Source organism: Staurois parvus, unplaced genomic scaffold (assembly GCF_062004578.1).
Source record: "Staurois parvus isolate SC_StPar_1 unplaced genomic scaffold, SC_StPar_1.0 ptg000086l, whole genome shotgun sequence".
Classification (NCBI taxonomy): Eukaryota; Metazoa; Chordata; class Amphibia; order Anura; family Ranidae; genus Staurois; species Staurois parvus.
The window spans coordinates 11481307-11501785 of record NW_028317882.1 but is presented as its reverse complement, the minus strand read 5'-3'; the positions used below and the strand labels follow the sequence as shown (position 1 = coordinate 11501785).

The window sequence follows — 20479 nt, the reverse complement described above, 5'->3', positions numbered from 1 at the left end:
AACACATAAAAACATTCAAGGAGACAGATTATACACAATGTGTAAAATGTTTTTTCTTTTCCAGTTAGACTTTCATATCGCTTTAAGAAGTCTTCATTGCTTTGCATGGATTTACTGAAGTGACTTCTGATTCCTTTTAATTCACAATACCATGAACTTTTATATACCTTTTTTGTTGCTCCCCAAGTAAGCTATGGTTTTCAGGCACCACAATGATGATGGCCCACTTGCCTGAAACACCTTTCTGCATCTGTGCTGTGACCCAGGGGCTTTGGGTGCATCTGTGGCTACGAGGCATAAAGGAATGGTTGGCATGGCTCCAGAGAGTTTGTTCACACCATGGATGCATTAACGTTGAACTCCTAGGAAAGTAAAAATCCTACCTTGCAGTGGAGATGCTATTTACATCTAGGGGATCAGGAAAAGCAGTTTTACTTAATATGAAATAAATATGGTGCAGCGCTATAAACGTACCACAATGATATATACAAAGCACACAAACTATATATCAGCAAATGTAACACGTGCTCATAATAGTAAACATGAAACCTAGTGGGTGATAAATCCTATAACAGCTTAATAAATGCGTGATGACTATTCAGTAGTCCTATAAGAATAAATATGGCTTGATAGGTGGACCTTGCTGGTGATCAAAAAAAGTGAAGAATATCAATCCTCTCAGGACAGTTCATAAGCGAACAATAGTGCTCAACTGAAGTGGAAAAAACATGCATGTGATAAAAACGCATGAGCAATCTGGTGATCAAATGTGTTAACAATTTAGTGAAGCGCTATAAAATAATTATCAATAAATAAATACTAAAGTGCCTATTATACCTAACAATTAGTGCTCTGTGAGAAAACCAGAGTTAGACTTACCGGTAACTCCTTTTCTACGAGTCTTCCAGGACAGCCATCTGAGACCTTGGGCTCCTCCCTCCGGATCAGGAAACACACCATCCCCCATGCCTTTAAAAGGCGGGCCTCCGGGCCTCACATCCAGTTATTAAAAGAGAACTAGCGGAAGCCACTGAAAGACACAAATATAGGTAAATACAATTTTCATGCAGTCAACCTTAACTCTCTCGGTTGTACATTAGAAGGGTGGGAATTACCGGCTGTCCTGGAAGACTCGTAGAAAAGGAGTTACCGGTAAGTCTAACTCTGGTTTTCTCCCTACGTCTTCCAGGACAGCCATCTGAGACGATAAACGAGAACTTACCCCCTTAGGGTGGGTCCACCGCCTGGAGGACCTTGCGTCCGAACGCCTGTTCCTTATCTGACAGGATATCCAAGCGATAATGCTTCACGAAGGTGGAAAACCTCGACCAAGTGGCTGCCTTACAGATTTCCTCCGGCGAAGCCCCGGCCCTCTCCGCCCAGGACGCTGCCAAGGATCTAGTTGAGTGGGCCTTAACAAAAGGAGGCGGAATCCCCAAGACCTTGTAAGATTCCCCAATAGCCAGCCTAATCCACCTGCCTATCGTGGCTTTAGATGCTGCTAACCCCTTTCTCTGCCCTGAAAACAACACAAAAAGGGAATCCGATTTCCTAAATTCCCTGGACCTGTCTAAATAAATTATAAGACTCCTCTTTACATCCAGCAAACCTAGGCTTTCTTCCTCTTTACCTTCAGAGGAAGAACAAAAGGTCGGCAGAACAATATCCTGCGACCTGTGAAAAGAGGAGGATACTTTAGGAAGGAATCCCGGATCAGTCCTAAGCACCACCCTGTCCTTAAGAATGGTCAAGTAAGGCTCCCTAATTGAGAGCGCCTGTAGCTCACTCACCCTACGGGCCGATGTGATTGCTACCAAAAAAACTATCTTTAAGGTCAAAAACTTGAAAGCTGACACCTCTAAAGGCTCAAAAGTTTCTCGAACCAAAGCCCTTAGGACCAGAGACAGATCCCAACTCGGACAACCTCCCACCTTAGCAGGCCTAGCCCTGGAGAGAGAGATCTAAAAAAAATCAACTACAAAGGGATTTTGTTGCAAAGAGCACTGCAAAAAAATACTCAAAGCAGAAGCCTGTACTTTCAAGGTGCTGATCGAGAGTCCTCTATCTGCCCCCTCCTGAAAAAAGTCCAAAACCATCGGAATGTCCAGGGGCCCTGGTCGGTCCGAACACCACGAGGCAAATCTTTTCCAGACCTTAGAATAAATGACTCTGGTTACCGGCTTGCGACAGCCCACCAAAGTCTTTATTACCTGATCAGAGAACCCCCTGGCTCTGAGGATCTGTTCCTCAAGAACCAGGCCGTCAATCGTAACGTCTTGACTCGCGGATGTAAAAGCGGACCCTGCGCAATCAGATCTGCCCTTTCTGGCAAGGGATACGGGCAAGCTGATGCCAGCCTGTTCAGTAGGGAAAACCATGGCCTTCTCGGCCAAAAAGGAGCGATCAAGAGTAGATCCGACCTTTCCTCTAAACATTTTTGCAGGACCGCCGGAATCAGCCTGATTGGAGGGAACGCATAGGCCAGCCTGAAATTCCAGGTGGTCGACAGAGCGTCTATCCCCAAGCTCTGCTCTCGCGAGTTTAGGGTAAAGAACTGGTCGACCTTCCTGTTCTCCCGTGACGCAAAAAGATCCACCTCCGGTTTCCCCCACCTGGACACCAACTCCTGAAACACCTCTTGGTTGAGTGACCAATCGTCGTGGGAGAGTGGCCGTCGGCTCAGGAAATCCGCAAGCGAATTGTGAGAACCCTTTAAGTGTACCGCCGAAATTGAACGCAGATTCTGTTCTGCCCAGGTCAGAATATCGCCCGCGATCCTCTGCAGCGAAGGACTCCTTGTCCCCCCGTTTGTTCACATAAGCTACCGTTGCCATGTTGTCTGAACGAACCTGTACATGAAGGCCCCTCAAGCCTACCTGAAAAACCTCCAAGGCTTTCCCGACCGCCAACAGCTCCCGCTGATTTGAGGGCTTTAAGGAGTCCTCCTGGGACCACCTCACCTGGGCCGTTCTCCCTTGTAGATGAGCCCCCCAACCAAAACTGCTGGCGTCTGTGGTTACAATGAGTGGATCCGATGGCCTCCAATCCAGACCCCTGGTCAAGTTTCTCTCCGTTTGCCACCACCACAGAGATCTCTTGACTCTGGACGGAAGCCGGACCTGCCGCTCCAGCTCTGAGACATTTCCGTCCCATTCCTTTAACAAGAAGGCCTGGAGCGGTCTCTGGTGAAATCTCGCCCATGGAACCGCCGGAAAGCAGGATGTCATAAGACCCACTGCCCCTGCGACCCCCCTCACCAAAACAGGCAGGTTGCACTGCAACCCTAACACCCGATTCATCTTCTCGAACTTTTCCCGTGGCAGAAAAATTTTTTCCTCTACAGAAGAGATCTCGTACCCTAGGTAAACCACCCTCTGTGCAGGTACCAGAGACGACTTTTCCCTGTTAATAAGCCAGCCCAGACCCTGCAGGAGATTCTGGACTACTGCTAGGTGCTCGAGCAACTGTTGCCGAGACCCGGCCACCAAAAGCAAGTCGTCCAGGTAAGGAACCACCAAGATTGATCTCAGCCTCAGGGGAACCAAAGTTTCTGCTAAAACCTTTGTAAAGATCCTGGGAGCTGATGCTAGACTGAAGGGCAAGGCCCGAAACTGCCAATGGAAGGTCTGCGACCCCATCCTTATGGCCAACCTCAGGAACTTCTGACTTGCCTGGTGGATGGGAATGTGAAAATAAGCATCTCTCAAGTCCACTGTGGCCATGAAGCACCCCCGGAACAGGATATTCTTTACCGAATATATCGATTCCATTCTGAAGCGTTTGTATGTTAGGGCCTGATTTAGGGAGCGAAGATTCAGGATTAACCTGAATTTTCCTGAAGGCTTTCCCACCACAAAGACGTGTGAGTAACACCCTGAACCCCGCTCGTTCTGAGGCACCTGCACCAGAACTCTCTGGTCCACCAATTCCCCTATAAGACCGCATAACGCCTGAGACTTCCTGCGGTCCCTGGGGAGATCTGTAACCAAGAACCTGTTTGGAGGGCAGTCCCCGAACTCTATCCTGTAGCCTCCCTGAATCAGGCTCCAAATGAAGGGGCTCGGGGATATAGAAGCCCACTGAGGGAGAAAGGACCCCAACCTTCCCCCTACCGGGCCATCCAAGTCATTGGGGCTTGGAGGATCCCTGAGGAGGATTGAATAATATCCCTCTCCGGCCTCTGTTTTTATGCCCTGTCCAATGCTTCTTTGGCTGAAGCACTTGGGTTCTAGGCCGAAAGGGTTTCCTAGGAAACACCTTTTTTCTACTCTCTGGGAAGGCCTTCTTCCTATCAGCCGTACGCTCAAGAGCCTCCTCCAGGCCTGGGCCAAAAAGGTTATCCCCCAGGAATGGTAACGCGCATAAACGCAACTTGGACGCTGAATCCCCCGCCCAGGTTTTTAACCACAAAGCTCGCCTAGCAGAGTTAACCAGGGCTGAAGACCTGGCCGCAAGCTTGACCGATTCTGCCGAGGAGTCCGCCAAAAACCCTGCCGCTTTCAGAAGCAACGGTAGTGATTTCAGGATCTGCTGCCTCGAGGTTCCTGCCGCTAGGTGATTCTGTAGTTGGGCTAACCAGCACTCCAAATTTCTGGCCAAACAAGTTGCCGACAGGGCAGGTTTCAAACTGACTGAAGAGGATTCCCAGGCTCTTCGCAACAAAACTTCCCCCCTCTTGTCCATAGGGTCCTTTAAGGCCCCCATGTCCTCAAAGGCCAGATCCGTCCTTTTCGAATTCCTGGACAAAGGGGCGTCTAATTTTGGAACCTCTTTCCAGGGTTGCGAGGGGTCCTCGTCAAAGGGGAATCTCTTCTTTAGGGCACCGGAAAAGAAGGGCCTCCTCTCCGGGCTTTCCCACTCCTGTCTGATAGTTTCAACCAAGGAACTATGGACCGGAAAAACTCTGGCTTTTTTAGCATGAAGCCCCTGATACATGAGATCATGCTTCGACAAGGTCACTTCTTCCTCCTCTATCTCCAGAGTCTCATAAATTGCTTTCAAACGCTCGTCCACCTCTTCTAGGGCCAATCTATACTTAGAGCCTGAAGAGGTGGGGGCTTCCTCCTCCTCGGACCCTGAACCTAACTGGGAGGATGTCCGAGATCGAGGAATATCTTCCTCCTCTTCCGGAACTACCTGCCGGGAGGGCATGACCCCCAATGCAGACTACGAACCAATCTCCAAAGGAGACTGAACCCTATCCAGAAGGGACCTAAACGCCTGAAAAGTTGCCGACATATCCTCTTTAATAGAGGACAAAACTTTATGGCATGTTGTAAAAGATTAGTCTCTAACAAGACTATCAATGCAGTTGCGGCATAAAGGCTTCTCATATCCTGCGCCTAACTTGGCCGCACACACTGCACATCTCCTCTTTAGGGCCTGTACTGGGGTCCTGTCCTGTGTTTTAGTCTAAAGAAGAAATGACAAAAAAAAAAAAACAGAACTAGGCACTTGAGAGGAACAATATCCCAGGACCCCCACTGCATCCAGTAATGTGGAAAAAATTGCAGCGTGCCCTAACACCCACAACTTGGGGACTTAAGGGACCTCCTAAAAAAAACCCCCCCAGGAATATAGCATAAAGGGGAGCCTCCCCAAGCTTACCTGGGAGGAGCCGGTACCGGGGTCAGCCCGAGAAGGTCCTGCTTCCATCGTCCCCCTGGCGTGGAGACAGCGCCGCCGCTCCGCACGCCCACCAGCTTTTTAATTCCCCTGGTGCTGCCTGCGCCTCTGGAGATCGGAGCTGCGTCTCCGGCGCCCGGCGCTGACGTCACTGGCGGATTTCCGGCCTGTAGAGCGCATCCGCCCTGCTACTTCCGGTTGCTGGAACGCAAGGCCGCGCCCAACCGGAAGTCCCGCCTCTCCCCTGCACATTCAACTGAATGCCGGGTCAGAGGAGAGGCCACGATCGGGGCAAGCCCCAGTGACATGCGGCAGCGCCGGTTACCCACCTGGGCCTGAAGGACACCACCAGATGCCAGCCCCACCACGTGGAAGGCACCGGGGACGGAGGTACAGACCGCACCACACCCTTCCAGGCCAGCCTTCCTGAGGGTGCGAGGATCACCCTGGCTCCTACGGCGCGCATCCTTCCGGCTCAGGAAACACAAAAAACTGGATGTGAGGCCCGGAGGCCCGCCTTTTAAAGCCATGTGGGATGGTGTGTTTCCTGATCCAGAGGGAGGAGCCCAAGGTCTCAGATGGCTGTCCTGGAAGACGTAGGGAGAAAGAGCTCATATACATATATACATCAGTGCGAATTGGATAAACCGTGAAATGATAATGACAATAATACCAAGTGAATATAAGAAAATTGTTTGTCAAATTATTATATAACTGTGAAATATACGATCACCATCTGTGAATAATCAAAATTAAATAAAGTCCATGCAAGTGAAACTTCGTGGAAAAAGTGATCTTCACTTCTAGTGCACAAATCCTCAAATGGCAGCAGTGCCTGCTCACCTCCCCGCACTGACCCACACAGGGCCAAAAGGCTATTAATCTCCTCTGTATCGGATCCTTATGTGTAGATAGCTCATCCAGGGATCACAGGGGAATTGAAAACTTCTCTATTCCACTCCACCTCCACTCAGTAGTCTTGCACGCTACAACTACCTGATTAGAACTCCTCACCATCTGGTGATCGTGTCCACACACACGCCTCCTGTGGCTGAATTGCCCCCTCACCTTAGAACAGTGACCCAATGGGCCCTTATGCCTTTAAGACCACAATAAGATCTTTATCCAAAGATTGGTGCCTCTGCCCCGTTCTTATGGACTCTCCAATGGACCCCTCACTGGTGGATAGGTATACAAGTAGTATTCAGAGGGTCCTGTATATCTATCCGCCAGTGAGGGGTCCATTGGAGAGTCCATAAGAACGGGGCAGAGGCACCAATCCTTGGATAAAGATCTTATTGTGGTCTTAAAGGCATAAGGGCCCATTGGGTCACTGATCCAAGGTGAGGGGGCAATTCAGCCACAGAAGGCGTGTGTGGACACCATCACCAGATTGCTCATGCGTTTTTATCACATGCATGTTTTTTCCACTTAAGTTGAGCACTATTGTTCACTTATGAACTGTCCTGAGAGGATTGATATTCTTCACTTTTTTTGATCACCAGCAAGGTCTACCTATCAAGCCATATTTATTCTTATAGGACTACTGAATAGTCATCACGCATTTATTAAGCTGTTATAGGATTTATCACCCACTAGGTTGCATGTTTACTATTATGAGCACGTTACATTTGCTGATATATAATTTATGTGTGCTTTGTATATATCATTGTGGTACGTTTATTGCGCTGCACCATATTTATTTCATATTCTCTGACTACTGTGTAAGGTTCAGTATTGGGTGCCGGCAGCTGGTCCATATAGGTTACTACATTTAAGCGCAAGAGGATTTCCTTTACCATTTATTTTCAGTTTTACATAATGCATCCTCTGTGCTGCAAGACCAGTCCCTGCAGCCCCTCCTCTCCTGCCCCTGACATCATCAAGACCGATGCATGGCCCTACAATGGAAATGATGACACCAAGGGACAGTCCACTGATGGAGCACAGGGGAGCACAGTCTGACAGGTTAGCGGAGGATCAAGTAAGACTGCTCTTCCCATCCCTAGATTTAAATGAACAGTTAACCCTTGCACTGCAGGGGCAGCCCTACTGAGAGGAGAATTTTTTCCTATTCCTGAAGTTGAACATTAAAGAAGAACTCCAGGATGGTGATTAAAACTGTAGAATAGCCCCGTGGGAGTTAGGATCGAAATTCGGCCGGTTCAGAATGGATATCAGAATGGGCACTTTGGTTGTACAGATCTCAACTGACTGACCGACTTCTGTTAAACCACCCTGTTGGGTTTTTCCTGCTCAATCAGCACCGCAGGCTATAGTCGGCAGCACTGATCAGTGTATTCCAATGGCAAGGAAGTCTACCTGCTATCAGACTACGAAGAGGAGGCTCCGTGAGGAGGATTCTCCACCCACAATTAACATTTGGATTGGGAAACAGTCATTATTTTCCTTCAACCTGCTGGTTGAATGAAAACAACAAAACTCATCTATGGGCTGCTTTAGGCCCCATTCACATATGTGCAATTTAGAATTGTAGGCAGAACTGACACGATCCTGCCCATGATTCAATATAGCAGAAAAACACATGACGCGCATTTGGGTGCCATTCATCTTGAGGCACGATTTTTGTGCGAAAATCATGACAAAATGCACTCGACTGTAAAATCGCTCCTGGCTCAGGGCCAAAATTTGGTCCCTGAGCTACCTTGTAATGCCAATTGTGCATAGGGCAGCCTATTCAAGTAATTGGGCTGCCCTATGTGTGACAGAAGTTTCTACATGAGAAACATGCAAAAAGAATTGCGAGTGGGAGCACAAGTTCCAGCTACGCGTGGTGTGAACAGGACCTCAGTGTTTGTCCCCACTTCTTAAGATTACAAATCTCATCATGTCCTGGGATGTACAGTCTGAATGGGTGGGACTGTGGGTGTGTTTGGAATGGATCAGAATCCTGGTCTACCTATGCAGCACAATGAGTGGACCAGGCCAGAAGTCTAAAGGTGGCCATACACTTGTACAATCTCCTTTAGATCTACCATCAACAAGGGGCTGATTTCATAAAAATTAAAACACAACTCTGGGCAGAAATGTTACTACATATTAGTACAGGTGCTCCCATACCTTTAAATAATCTGTTCACCTTACAGTGCACAGTTCTCTTGCCTGTCAGACATCCTGTTCACAAGACTGGTGGCTGATGTGCCCTCTATCCCCTCAGCCACCGATCTTGCACAATCCCCTCTGTAGTTTTTAGTAGAGGCAGGGGAGGGACACATAATGATGCTGCTGCTCACTGCAGTGGGTGGACCCAGCAGATGCAGACTCCCGGTCTGATCCACCCAGACACTTCACTGGCAGACCATGATGTGTTCAGTTCAGAGAAAGCAAGACTTGTCACATCAGCTTCCTATGATAAACAATGTGAAATGTACTGTCATAAAATGAGAGCAAAGCAGGGCACAGCGATACTGGCGGGTGGAGACAGAAGAAGCTATGTAGCATACTTCAGATCTATTAAACACATTCCCACAGTCCCCCCCACCAGGGTGGATAAAAATTGATGATTTAAAAAAAAATCTGATTTTTTTAATTTTTATCGGCTTTTGTTTATTTAAATCAGATTTTTTTTTATTTTTATCAAATTTATTTTAATAAAATGCTTTTGGAGTAAAAATCTATCTAAAGATAGTTTTCTATTTAAGATACATTAATAATTTAATTTATTCAGCATGAATAGGTATGTAGCATGAGGGTGTATATTTTGCAATATTTACATTTTTGGTAAACTCATTCAATGAATCCAAGCTCTGCAAGCTGAGATAACATGCACTGCATTGATGCATTCACACAATTTCACAGTAACCATGAGAAAAACATGAAATAAAAGAATTTGCGTAGTTCTCCAGCTATGTGTGATTAACCTAAAATTGGTTGTGATATCACTGTTTTACTAACCTGACAGCTTATTAATCTAAAAAGGAAACCTTCATTTGGTTTGCAAATATTAAAGCTTCTAACTACTAGTGAGAATGAGTTGGATTCCTTACATTTAAAGAGCACCTGTCATTTTAGATCCATCATGGCAGCGCCTGTTAGCGGGCATCCACTCACCTGCTGCTGCCACGTACCTCACCTTGTTGTGTCACTGCCGCATCACCAGCCATCCCATTAAAGTGAATGCGACTGTTGGTGAGTCAACAGCGGGTCAGGGGAGGAGCCACTGCGGGACAGATGACAGTTGCTCCTTAAAAATTATAATATAAATCGAGCCTTTTCACTAGTGATTTAAATCAATTGATTTAAATCAAATCCACCCTGCTCCCCACACAGACTCTATATCCCAGGGAATGCTGGGATGTGTAGTCTCAGTAAGTGGTGACGAGCACTAACAGGAAGTGACACTGCCACTTCTGAGACACCTCCTCCCGAACTGTGGAGACTGAGAAACTTTCAGAGCAGAATGATGACATCACAGCTTTAAAACAGTGAGTTTTATACACAGTTTTGACTAATGTCAGCGGTTTTCCCTGACTATGCTGGACTACTGTGAAAATGTAATCACCATCCAAGAGTTCTTCTTTAACCTCCTCCCGCCCGCCGTTTAAGGAAATGACAGACGGTTGGGAGCTCTCTTGTTCTGGGATGACGTCATATGACCTTCTCCCACTGCAGCAAGCACCGATGTTGTCATATCGCAGCTTGCTTTACTAAAAATGAGATTGGGGAATGTACAAACAATGGTCATGGGGATAGAGGGCCCGGACTTCAGCTTTAAAGTGGAACTAGTGAGCTTTACCTACCTTTCCAACATTCCTTGCTGGCATCTTCCTGTGTGCCGTTCTTCCACTGTCTTCATTGGCTGGCTCAGAATGACATCATCCCTATGCATGAGCAGGAGTCAGTTGTTCCAGGACACAGGGAATGTACCTGCACTGCAAGCTGAGCTACGCATACACAGCTCAGTTTGCATTTCAGAGACCACTGAGAACAGGCAGGTAGGTGGATTTTACTGCAGAAAAGACATTGCATGACTCTTCTGCAATAAAGAGCCTGCCTGCTCATTGTGAGTAACAGCAGGACTTTAGTTCCCCTTTAAAGTGTTACTAAACCCACAACAGTAAAATCAGTCTGTATATGCAGTAAAGCATGATTGTTATACTCACTGTGGACCCTAAGGGGTTAATCCTCTGCATTGTGTAAAAAGGCTGTTTGATTCTGTCTTCTCTGATCCTCCCCTTCTTCTACTGTCCACAATGCATCTGCTGATAGAACATTGATAGAACATTGCCTTGGGGCCAAACTGCACATGCTCAGTTTGTTGTGTATGTTTTTTTTTTTCTTGGGAGAGTGAATGTGATCAGCACAGGGCCAATCAGTGCTGTCCAGAGGGTCAGGGGTTATGCAGCACCAAAGGAAAGTCAGGGGAGAATGAAAACTCCTCCTACAAGATTAACTAGTGCTCTGCTCGGCACTGATAGAAGTCACAAGGTTGCTGATGAGAAAAGGTATTTAGCAGTTTATATTTAAATATAAATATAAAATATTTGCATTTCCATGTTCTGTGTATTGTGGGAGACCAGATATAGTGAATGCAGGGACATGGGTTTAGCAACACTTTAACTGCTTGCCCGCTGTCCTATAGAAGTACTGCTACAGGGAGGCAGTCACGTAAATATATGTGATCTGCATTACCGAATAGGGGGAGCGCTCGCGCCACCCTAAATGCACTGCTATTGGCTGCTGGACATGTCAGTCACCGGGTCCCGATTGGCAATTCTCAGCTGGGACTGTAGGCAGAGCTGACAGGGGAGAGACCTGTGTGTAAACAACACAGGTCTCTCTCCTGTCAGCAAGGACATGCTGCTTTGTATTTCTCTGCACAGCAGAGAAATACAAAACAGCATGTCACCGTAGTAAAACACAGCACAGCACATGATGTAAAACATACACACAGCACACAGTTGACCCTTTGATTGCCCCAGATGTTGACCCCTTCCTGCCCAGTGCCATTAGTATGGTGTGAGTGCTTTTTATTAGCACTGATCACTGTATTAGTGTCACTGGGGATGTCAGTGGCAGTTATTTCCCACCCAGTGTTAGAATGCACGCTGCAGTCCCGCAATAAGTCGCTGATCGCCACCATTACTAGTATAAAAAAAAAATCCCAGTATCTATACCGCCATTTGTAGATGCTATAACTTTCACGTAAATTAATTAATTTACATGTATTGGGATTTTGTTTTAGCAAAGACATGTCGCAGAATACATTTTGGCCTAAATTTATGAAGAAATTTGATTTTTAATTTTGTTTTACTGTATATGTTTCATAGAAAAAAGTCAAAAATATAGGGTTTTTTTCAAAATTTTTGATCTTTTTTTGGTTTATAGCGCAAAAAATAAAAACCACAGAGGCGCTCAAATACCACCAAAGAAAGCTCTACTTGTGGGGGAAATGACAAATTTAATTTATGTACAGTGTTGCACGACCACGCAATTGTCAGTTAAAGTAACGCAGCGCCATAACACAAAAAAATGGCCTGGTCAGGAAGGGGGGTAAATCCTCTGGAGGGTAAATGATTAAAGCTCACACATTTTCAGGACTGTGCTAGGCCTCTTAGATTGTAAGCTCCCAGGATCAGGGCCCTCCTATCCCTCTTGTATTGAACTGTATTGTTGCTGTATTGTCTCCCATTATATTGTAAAGCGCTGAGCAAACTATTGGTGCTATATAACTCCTGTATAATAATAATAATAATAATAGGCATCCCACTCATTTAAACAGACATGAAAACCAGTCCCTGCACTGAACCTGACAGGGGTTCTAGCCCCACCCCCATACTAAAGGAAATGCATGGCAGTGGGTACTCTGCGCCTCCTAGATCTTTTACCTAACACCAAGTTGTCAACTCAGGAAGGGAACTTGCTATTGAACCCACTGACACAACACCAGCCTAGATAAGGAAACAGGAGGAATCAGTCCACATTAATACACCATAGAGAACACTTTCTAGTCACTTCACCTTCCAAGCTCCTCTCCCATCTCATAGAAGTCCTCCACATTCTGTTGTCGGAATCCACTCATGGTGCCCGGATGGACAGACTCCTGGACTCGGTGATAATTCCGTACGACACCCTTCTAGCACCCGGTATTCGCTCACTATTTCCGCACTCCGTATGATTCTACATGCCTTAGTGCTGACGTCACCTGCCTTTCTGACCAACTCGGAAGACCCTGGGAAAGAAACCCCGCCTCTTCCTTCTCAGCTCTACGTATTCTGGCCTGTGATTGGCGAACGGGAGTGCCGCTGTCCGCATTCCTTTCGCCAGACACTGCAGTCTAGTCTTTGGGGATTATAGAAGTGATGTCATGCTGCAACATTGTACAGTTCAGGTGCCCTCTACATTGCTGCATTCTTGTGCTGTGAGCACAGCGGTCTCGGCTTGTGGCTGTCTTCATACTTCCTGTTATGTGCAATGTATCTTCTTGTATTGCTGGGTATAGCATATTGTAGTGCTGCACATGAATTCTAGGCTCCATGTACACGGGCAGCTGCTAAAACTCCAGTTTACGAGCTCTAGGCATTTTTTTTGCCAAAGCTCCTAAACTCGACTCCATAAAAGCCATGTACACTTAGGCTTTTACCAGAGGTTAGGCGCTGCCGCGCTTAGGTGAGGTTGAACCTCCCTCTCTTGAACATGGAAGGATCGCGTTCAGTATAGGATCGTTTTGACCGCTGGAAAACACAAAACAAGGCAAAAAAGCAGTTGCCGCGATTTGCGCTTTCCGGCGGTCAGGGTAGGCTCATGTACATGGAGCCTTAGGGTTGCCACCTTATCCCTTTAAAAGCGAACACATTAATTCCACAGGTTCTGGGGCTAATTTAATACACATAAGGCACAGAGTTTAATTACCATCTTAACTGCTTTACAACCGCGCTATAGCCGAATGACGGCTACAGCGCGGTTGTCCAGTTCTGGGAGGGCGCCATATGACGTCCTCCCAGAATGTGCCCTCCACTCGTCCCCAGCGGTGCGCACCTGGCGCTGTGAGTGATCACTGTGCCCTATGGACATAGCTGATTACATGACTTCGTAAAAGGCCAATCACAGCAGCCTTTCACCACGTGATCAGCTGTGTCCAATGAATAACAAGTACAGGCAAAAGAGCTTTGGCTGTACTTCTCCGTTAACCACTTGCCAACCGTAATATAGCCAAATGATGGCTACAGCACGGTTGTCCAGTCCTGGGAGCGGTCATATGATGTCCTCCCAGAACACGCCCCTGGCGATCTCCGTGATCACTATGTCCTATGGACATAGCTGATCATATGACTAGGTAAAAGGCCAATCACAGCAGCTTTTCAACACATGATCAGCTGTGTCCAATGACAGCAGATCACATAGTAAATACAGTTGCCGGTTATCAGCAGCACTTTCCTCACGCTGTCACAGCTCGAGGCAAGTACTGCCAATAACCGGCAAATGTCACAGAAGACACCCGCACTGATAAGGGCACTGATGATCAGTGCTGCCCAGCAGTTGCACCAATCAATGCCGCCCAGCAGCGCCGCCAGTCAGTGCCCATCATTGCTGCATATCAGTGCATCATCAGTACCTTCTCATCAATGCCCGCCAGTGCTGCCTCATCAGTGCAGCCTATCAGTGCCCATCACTGCTGCCTATCAGTGCCTCCTCATCAATGTCTACCAGTGCCGTCTCATCAGTGCAGCCTCATCAACACACATCAGTGAAGGAGAAAAATTACCTGTTTGCTAAATTTTATAATAGAAACAAAGAAAAGCTTTTATTTTTTTCAAATTTTTTGCTCTTTTTTGTATATAGTGCAAAAAATAAAACACCCAGTGACAAGTAAATACCACCAAAAAAAGCTATATTTGAAAAAAAGATAACAATTTCACATGGGTACAATGTTGCATGACCACGCAATTGCCAAAGTGCAACAACACTCAAAGCTGAAAATTTGCCTGGGCACGAAGGGGGTAAAAGTGCCTGGTAGGCAAGTGGTCAGCCACAGACCCTGTGTAATTAATGTGTTTGGTTTTAAAGGGATCAGGTGGCAACTCTATGCTGAAAGCTATAACCTGGTAGTATAGGGCAAGACAAAAGGTTGTTGAGTGATAGTCTCAGCTGGTACATTAACCCCCTTCATTACCACCAATCCTCTTGTATGAGGCCCAGGCAGCTGGGTAAATCAGATCTAGGGGGGCAATTACTGGAACTGTTACCCTGTATGGCTCCCTCTGCAGCAGCTGAAAACTGGCTTCTCCTCTCCCACTGGTGTTCAGCTGCTGCAGAGACAGACATACAGGGGATCGGTTACAATAATCCCACCCCCACCACACCCATCACCCTCCCTTTGCACCATACATTTCCCCCTGCTGCCCAGGCCCCCCTGTGTTCCCCCCACCCCTTCAGTGCTGCCAGCTTGCCTCCTCTCTTTCCCACCAGCAGCTGAAAGCACACGATAGGAACCTTCAGGATGTAGAGTGGGGGAAGAGCCCAGCAAATATGTCACATTTACCAGCCCCTTCCTTTCCTAAATGATCACAATGAGTGATCATTATCAATCACTCACTGTGTTCATTCATAACTGAGGCATAGTAAACTGTCTTTTTTTTTTGAGGGGGGGGGGGAACCTGTCAGGTTGGCTATATGGGGCCCCGTGTTTTTCTAATAGCAGCCCTGATGGAGGATAAAACAATTCTTTAAGGAGAAGTATAGCTATAAGCTATTTTGGCTATACTTCTTCTGCCGATCACAGGAATGTAGTTTGTTCTGCACTCCTGTGACCCGTTTTCAACCGACTGTCAGCTAACATCACAGAGCCGATTCAAGCTCTAAAAAGATCTCAACTTTAAAGTTAGGATCCACACTGAGGGCTGGATCGGCAGATGGCTCAGCCTCTAGGCGAGCTGCTGAGAAGCTGAGCCTGCTGCTCCTATCCCCTCCATAGCCAAGCGCTCAAATGAGTGCTGGAAGGGAAGAGCAGAGAGCCTATGACTGACAAGTCACCAGCTCTCTGTTCAGAGTGGACAGGAGAACTGAGTGATCAGCAGTTTTTGATTGTTCTGTTCTCAATGTTCGAGGTGGCAGGGGTCAGATACAGTATCCGATCATTGCTGCATCCACCTAGCTCAGTATAATGTTTATGTTTTTTATAAAGCCATACTTCTCTTAACGTCTGAACAGAGTATTGCAACTTTGACATGTGTTAGTAAAACTGTACATACATAGTGGCAAGAAAAGGTATGTGAACCCTTTGGAATTAACTGGTTTTCTACAGTAATTTAAAATAAAATATGGTTAGATTCTCATCTAAGTCACAACAATTGACAAACAAAATGTGCTTAACCACTTCCCGTCTGGCCCATGTATATAAATGGCCGGAGGGTGGCAGTGCAGGGTTGGGTGACCGTTTATATACGGCCTCACCACACCCTGCTTGTGCACGTTCCCAGGATCCGGTGCCCGCTGTGTCCTCTGTGTGAGGTCCCGATCATGTGATCACTGATTGGCCAATCAGTGATCACATGCAGAGTAGTAAGCAAGATGTCACTTCTGACATCATTGCTTACTACGTGTGAAATCTGTGAATGATCACAGAGGTCACATGGTACAAGGTTATTCACAACAGCCTTGTACCATGTGACAAGCTGTGACCAATCACAGCTCACACAGTAGTTCTCAATGGCTGCAAGAATGCAGCCAGAGAGAAGGAGAAATGATTGCTTTTACAGCCTTTATGGGTGTAAAAGCAATCAGTGTAAAAAAAAAAACACTGTACTGCTAGGGTGACAGTATGAAAAAAAACCCCATAAATAATAATATAAAAAAAAAAGTTTAAAAATGATAATTTTTGGTTATTTATTTTTTTTACGAAAAAGATAACGGTATAAATGTTGGCCAAGATTTATGATGAAATACTATTTATTTGCAAAATGTTATAGGAAAAACACTTTTTTTCAAAATTTTTGGATATTTTCATTTACATAGCAAAAAAAATAAAAATCCCAGTGGTGAATAAATACCACCAAAATAAAGCTTTATCTATCTCAAAAAACTTCATATGGGTACATATTGCATGACCATGCAATTGTCATTCAAAGTGTGATAGCACTGAAAGCTGAAAATTGGCCTGGACAGGAAGGGGGTAAAAGTGTCCGGACTGGAAGTGGTTAAAAGAGAAGTATGGGGTACTGAAAACCAAAAATTATATTGACCTATGCTGCATCTCTCCCACACCGCTTCTAAGACTGAGAACTGAGCAGTCAAAGACCCTGATCGCTTGGTTCCCAGTCTTTAGTGAGCAGAGAACCAATGACTGTCAGTCACCAGCTCTCTGCTCTGCCCCTCTAGTGCTCACTTGAGCACCCCACATAAAAAAACCCACTTCCCCGAGGCCACATATATATGTGTATACCCATCATCAAGGAGTTAAAAAGACCCTGTCGTCTTGCCCTTTCAGGTGATAAGGTCTGTGTACTGTAAAGCCCATTTTAGTCTGCATTCACATTATCGCATTTCATGAACATGTGTGAATTTGCAGACTTGTACTAAATGCATGATTAACGCATGTCACACTTGCGGTTTCATTCTTTGTTAATGACACCTCAAAGGTGGCACAATGTGTAGTAAAAAAAAAAGCTTAATGCACATCACTCCAAAAGGTACCTGAGCTATTTTGCCACATTTTTCGCAGGCAGCTCAACCCAATTAAATGAATGGGCTGTCCTATGCACGAGGCAGGACAATGCGCACATGCGTGCATTCACAAAACCCTACAATGTGAATGCAGCCTTATACTTGCTTCTCCTGCACTCCTCTGCTGCTTTTCCTTCTGTAGCTGTAAAATACATGGTAATTGCAGGAGTAGGGTTGCATGTTGTTTCATCTCATGTTGCATGTTCAAGCATAGATCACAAGGTCCAAGCACTGTCAAATTTCTCAGAACTCCCTCTAAACTCTGACAACAGGAAAGAAAACATGGAGTTGCTCTGGAGAGGTAAGTATAGGGTGGACTTGACATAGACCCTGCCATTTTCTCTGAAAGGGCAATGTAACAGGGTTTCTTTAGGACATCATTCACATTGGTAGCAAAAGGGTAGTAAAAACAATCAGTTGATCCACGTTTTTACCACCCCCTGATCACCAATCTACAAATTTACACGGCAGCCATTCAGGTCTGCCCACATTGCCGCAACTGCACTTTACAGTGCAGCATTTCATGTTTGGCAGGCATTCTGATTTACAAACATGCCCACTGAAGTCTAGTGACTACGTCATTGTGTGCCAACTGCTTTGCATGCAGTTATGGCCCCTTCCACAAGGGTGTGTTAATACTGTAAATCCAGGTTGTTGTGGCATGTTTTTGTACAGTTGACAGGGAAACAAGTGTCTCCGTCCATTGGATGATTTTCCCCTCTACTTGTGTTTTGGTGGCAGCTCAAAATTTTGGATTTGCTTACTTTTTCTTTCCTGGTGACATTGCTGATCAAGACAATTAGAAAATGAAAATCTCTCCTAATGGGGACACGGACAGACCAAAAAAATGACAAAGGTTCTAAACCCATAGCAATCCATCCAAATCTAAAGACAATGTTGTCTTTAGTTATACTTTGAAGTGGAACTCACAGCAAAACATTTTTTTCTTACATTTTGGATAGAGTAATTGTTATTAATGCAGTGATCACTGGCACGTAATACGTTTCGGCCTAGTCCCTTTCTCACAGGTATTTCTTCAGAGTCCTAGAATCTTTGATGATGTACTGTAGATGATGATATATTTAAAGTCTTTGCAATTTTTTTTGTTGAGGAACACTCTCCTGAAATAGTTCGACAGCTTTTTACAGATTGGTGATACCTCTCTGAGACATTCTGAGACACTGGGAGAAGTTCAAACTTCTGAGACACTCTGACTCTCTAAGATGCTCTTTTTATGCCCAATAATGTTACTGACCTATTGGCAATTAATGTAATTAGTTGCAAAATGTTCTTCCAGCTCCTATTTGTTAGTACCACTTACTTTGCCAGCTTTTTGTTGCCCTGTCCCATCTTTTTTGGGACATGTTGTTGACTTTGATTTCAAAATTACCTTATTTTTTCTTCAAATGGTACATTTTATCAGTTTAAACATGTGATGTTTTCTACTTTCTATTGTGAATAAGATATAGGTTTATGAGATTTGTGAATCATTGCATTCTGTTTGTAGATTTTACACAGCGCCCCAACTTTTTTGGAATTGGGGGCTGTATACAGCAACCAGCAACTATGAACACTTTGGTCAGAATGTAATGTAATTAGAACATACCAAGTGCAGATGTCAGGAGAATGTAATTTATAACAGTGTACACAGACAGTAAAAAACGAAAAAAAAACCCAAAAACTAACGAGTTTTAGCCCTTCCTTATTTCATCCAAAAGTTTTAAGCTGTAAGCTACACATACACTTTAAACCATCTAAATACATCTGTGGTACAACAAAACATAAGGTGTACAAAGTCTTACGAGAGACAGGCTTTTCTACTTATGCTTTAGCTGCTTTCTAATGAACATGGACTATGAGGGTCCACATACAATGCCTTGAAAAAGTATTCATACCCCTTGAAATTTTCCACATTTTGTCATGTTACAACCAAAAATGTAAATGTATTTTATGGGATATACCAGGGGTGGACTGACAACTCATGGGGCCCCCGGGCAGTATGAGATAATGGGGCCCCCTGTGTCCCCACCTACACTCAAGCACACCCACACAACACCCTACCTACATATTGCAGCTCAGCTCCATAGAAGGGGTATTTAAATATTTACTGCAGAAAAGACTGCATGAATGTTCTTTGGGTTCTTTCCGTAGAAGGCACTGGGCACTTTCAGGTTTAAAGATGGCTGCCATGTGGGGGAAGTGAAAGAGAGAGGGGAGTGAGAGGGTGAAAAAAAGGAAGAGAGAGAGAGAGAAAGGGATGAGAGAGGAGGGATGTGTTTTAAATTGTGCTAAAAATTGGGCGTGGCTTAAAAGGGGTGTGGTTAAATATAGCGTCTGAGATGACTTATATAGTGCAGAATGAGGTAATGTTAAATATGGAATGTACAGTGTGGAGTGTATGACAGTGGGTAGTATGTACAGGGAGAGGAGTGCGGAGTGTACGGCGGTGGGTAGTATGTACAGGGAGAGGACTACGGAGTGTATGGCGGTGGGTAGTATGTACAGGGAGAGGACTACGGAGTGTATGGCGGTGGGTAGTATGTACAGGGAGAGGACTACGGAGTGTATGGCGGTGGGTAGTATGTACAGGGAGAGGAGTGCGGAGTGTATGGCGGTAGGTAGTATGAGTAGTATGGTGTCAGTAGTTCTTCATTTTTATTAGTATTATTTTATTTTTTTTTTACAATTTTATGATTTTTTTTTTTACATATTAATGTTTTATTATTTTTATCATTTTTTTTTTTCAAATTACTTTTGGGTGGCCAGTGGATGGTGTCAGTAGAGCAATGGTGTGGGTGTCAGAATTTTTTAATTTTTATTATCTAATTTTTATTTATTTTTTTTACAATTTATTTCTGTATTTTTCACAATGATTTTGTGGGGGCAGTGGACAGTGTCAGTAGGGAGTGAACAGGGAGCACTTGTATATATTGGACTGTTATTAGATTGGAATGAATAAACAGAACCTGTACCCCCTTATATCGGAAGGAAGGGAATGGATGGAGGGAAGGAAGGAAGAAAGAAAAGGGAGGGAGGCGGGGAATGGATGGAGGAAGAAAGGGGAGGGAAGAAAGGAGGGGTGGGAGGAAAGAATGAAGAGAGGGGATAGAGGAAGGAAGGGAAAGAATAAAAGGGAGGGAGGAAGGAAGGAAAGAAAATGGATGGAGGAAGG

General features: G+C 45.3%; 3 protein-coding genes across 3 annotated transcripts in view; 1 reads left to right on the top strand and 2 right to left on the bottom strand.

Moving 5' to 3' along the window:
• The window catches only part of DAPK3 (death associated protein kinase 3), a 36782-nt gene extending 23977 nt beyond the window's left edge, over nt 1-12805 (bottom strand). Inside the window, exon 1 of the mRNA XM_089670064.1 lies at nt 12606-12805. Within this exon, the coding sequence (XP_089526190.1) occupies nt 12606-12667 (62 nt within the window). The 5' untranslated portion in view covers nt 12668-12805. The remainder of the gene's footprint in view (nt 1-12605) is intronic.
• On the bottom strand, nt 795-3201 carry LOC149468528 (uncharacterized). Its single transcript, XM_089670116.1, has 2 exons — nt 2877-3201; nt 795-1810 (listed from the first exon to the last, which is right to left on the bottom strand). Exons 1-2 carry the CDS (start codon nt 3199-3201, stop codon nt 1227-1229), a joined length of 909 nt encoding a protein of 302 aa, XP_089526242.1. The 3' UTR covers nt 795-1226.
• Nucleotides 12806-12919: 114 nt separating the features above from the next.
• SCAMP4 (secretory carrier membrane protein 4) overlaps nt 12920-20479 on the top strand; it is a 66354-nt gene continuing 58794 nt past the window's right edge. The window contains exon 1 of the mRNA XM_089670059.1: nt 12920-12976. The gene's annotated coding sequence lies outside the window, so the exon portion shown is untranslated. The remainder of the gene's footprint in view (nt 12977-20479) is intronic.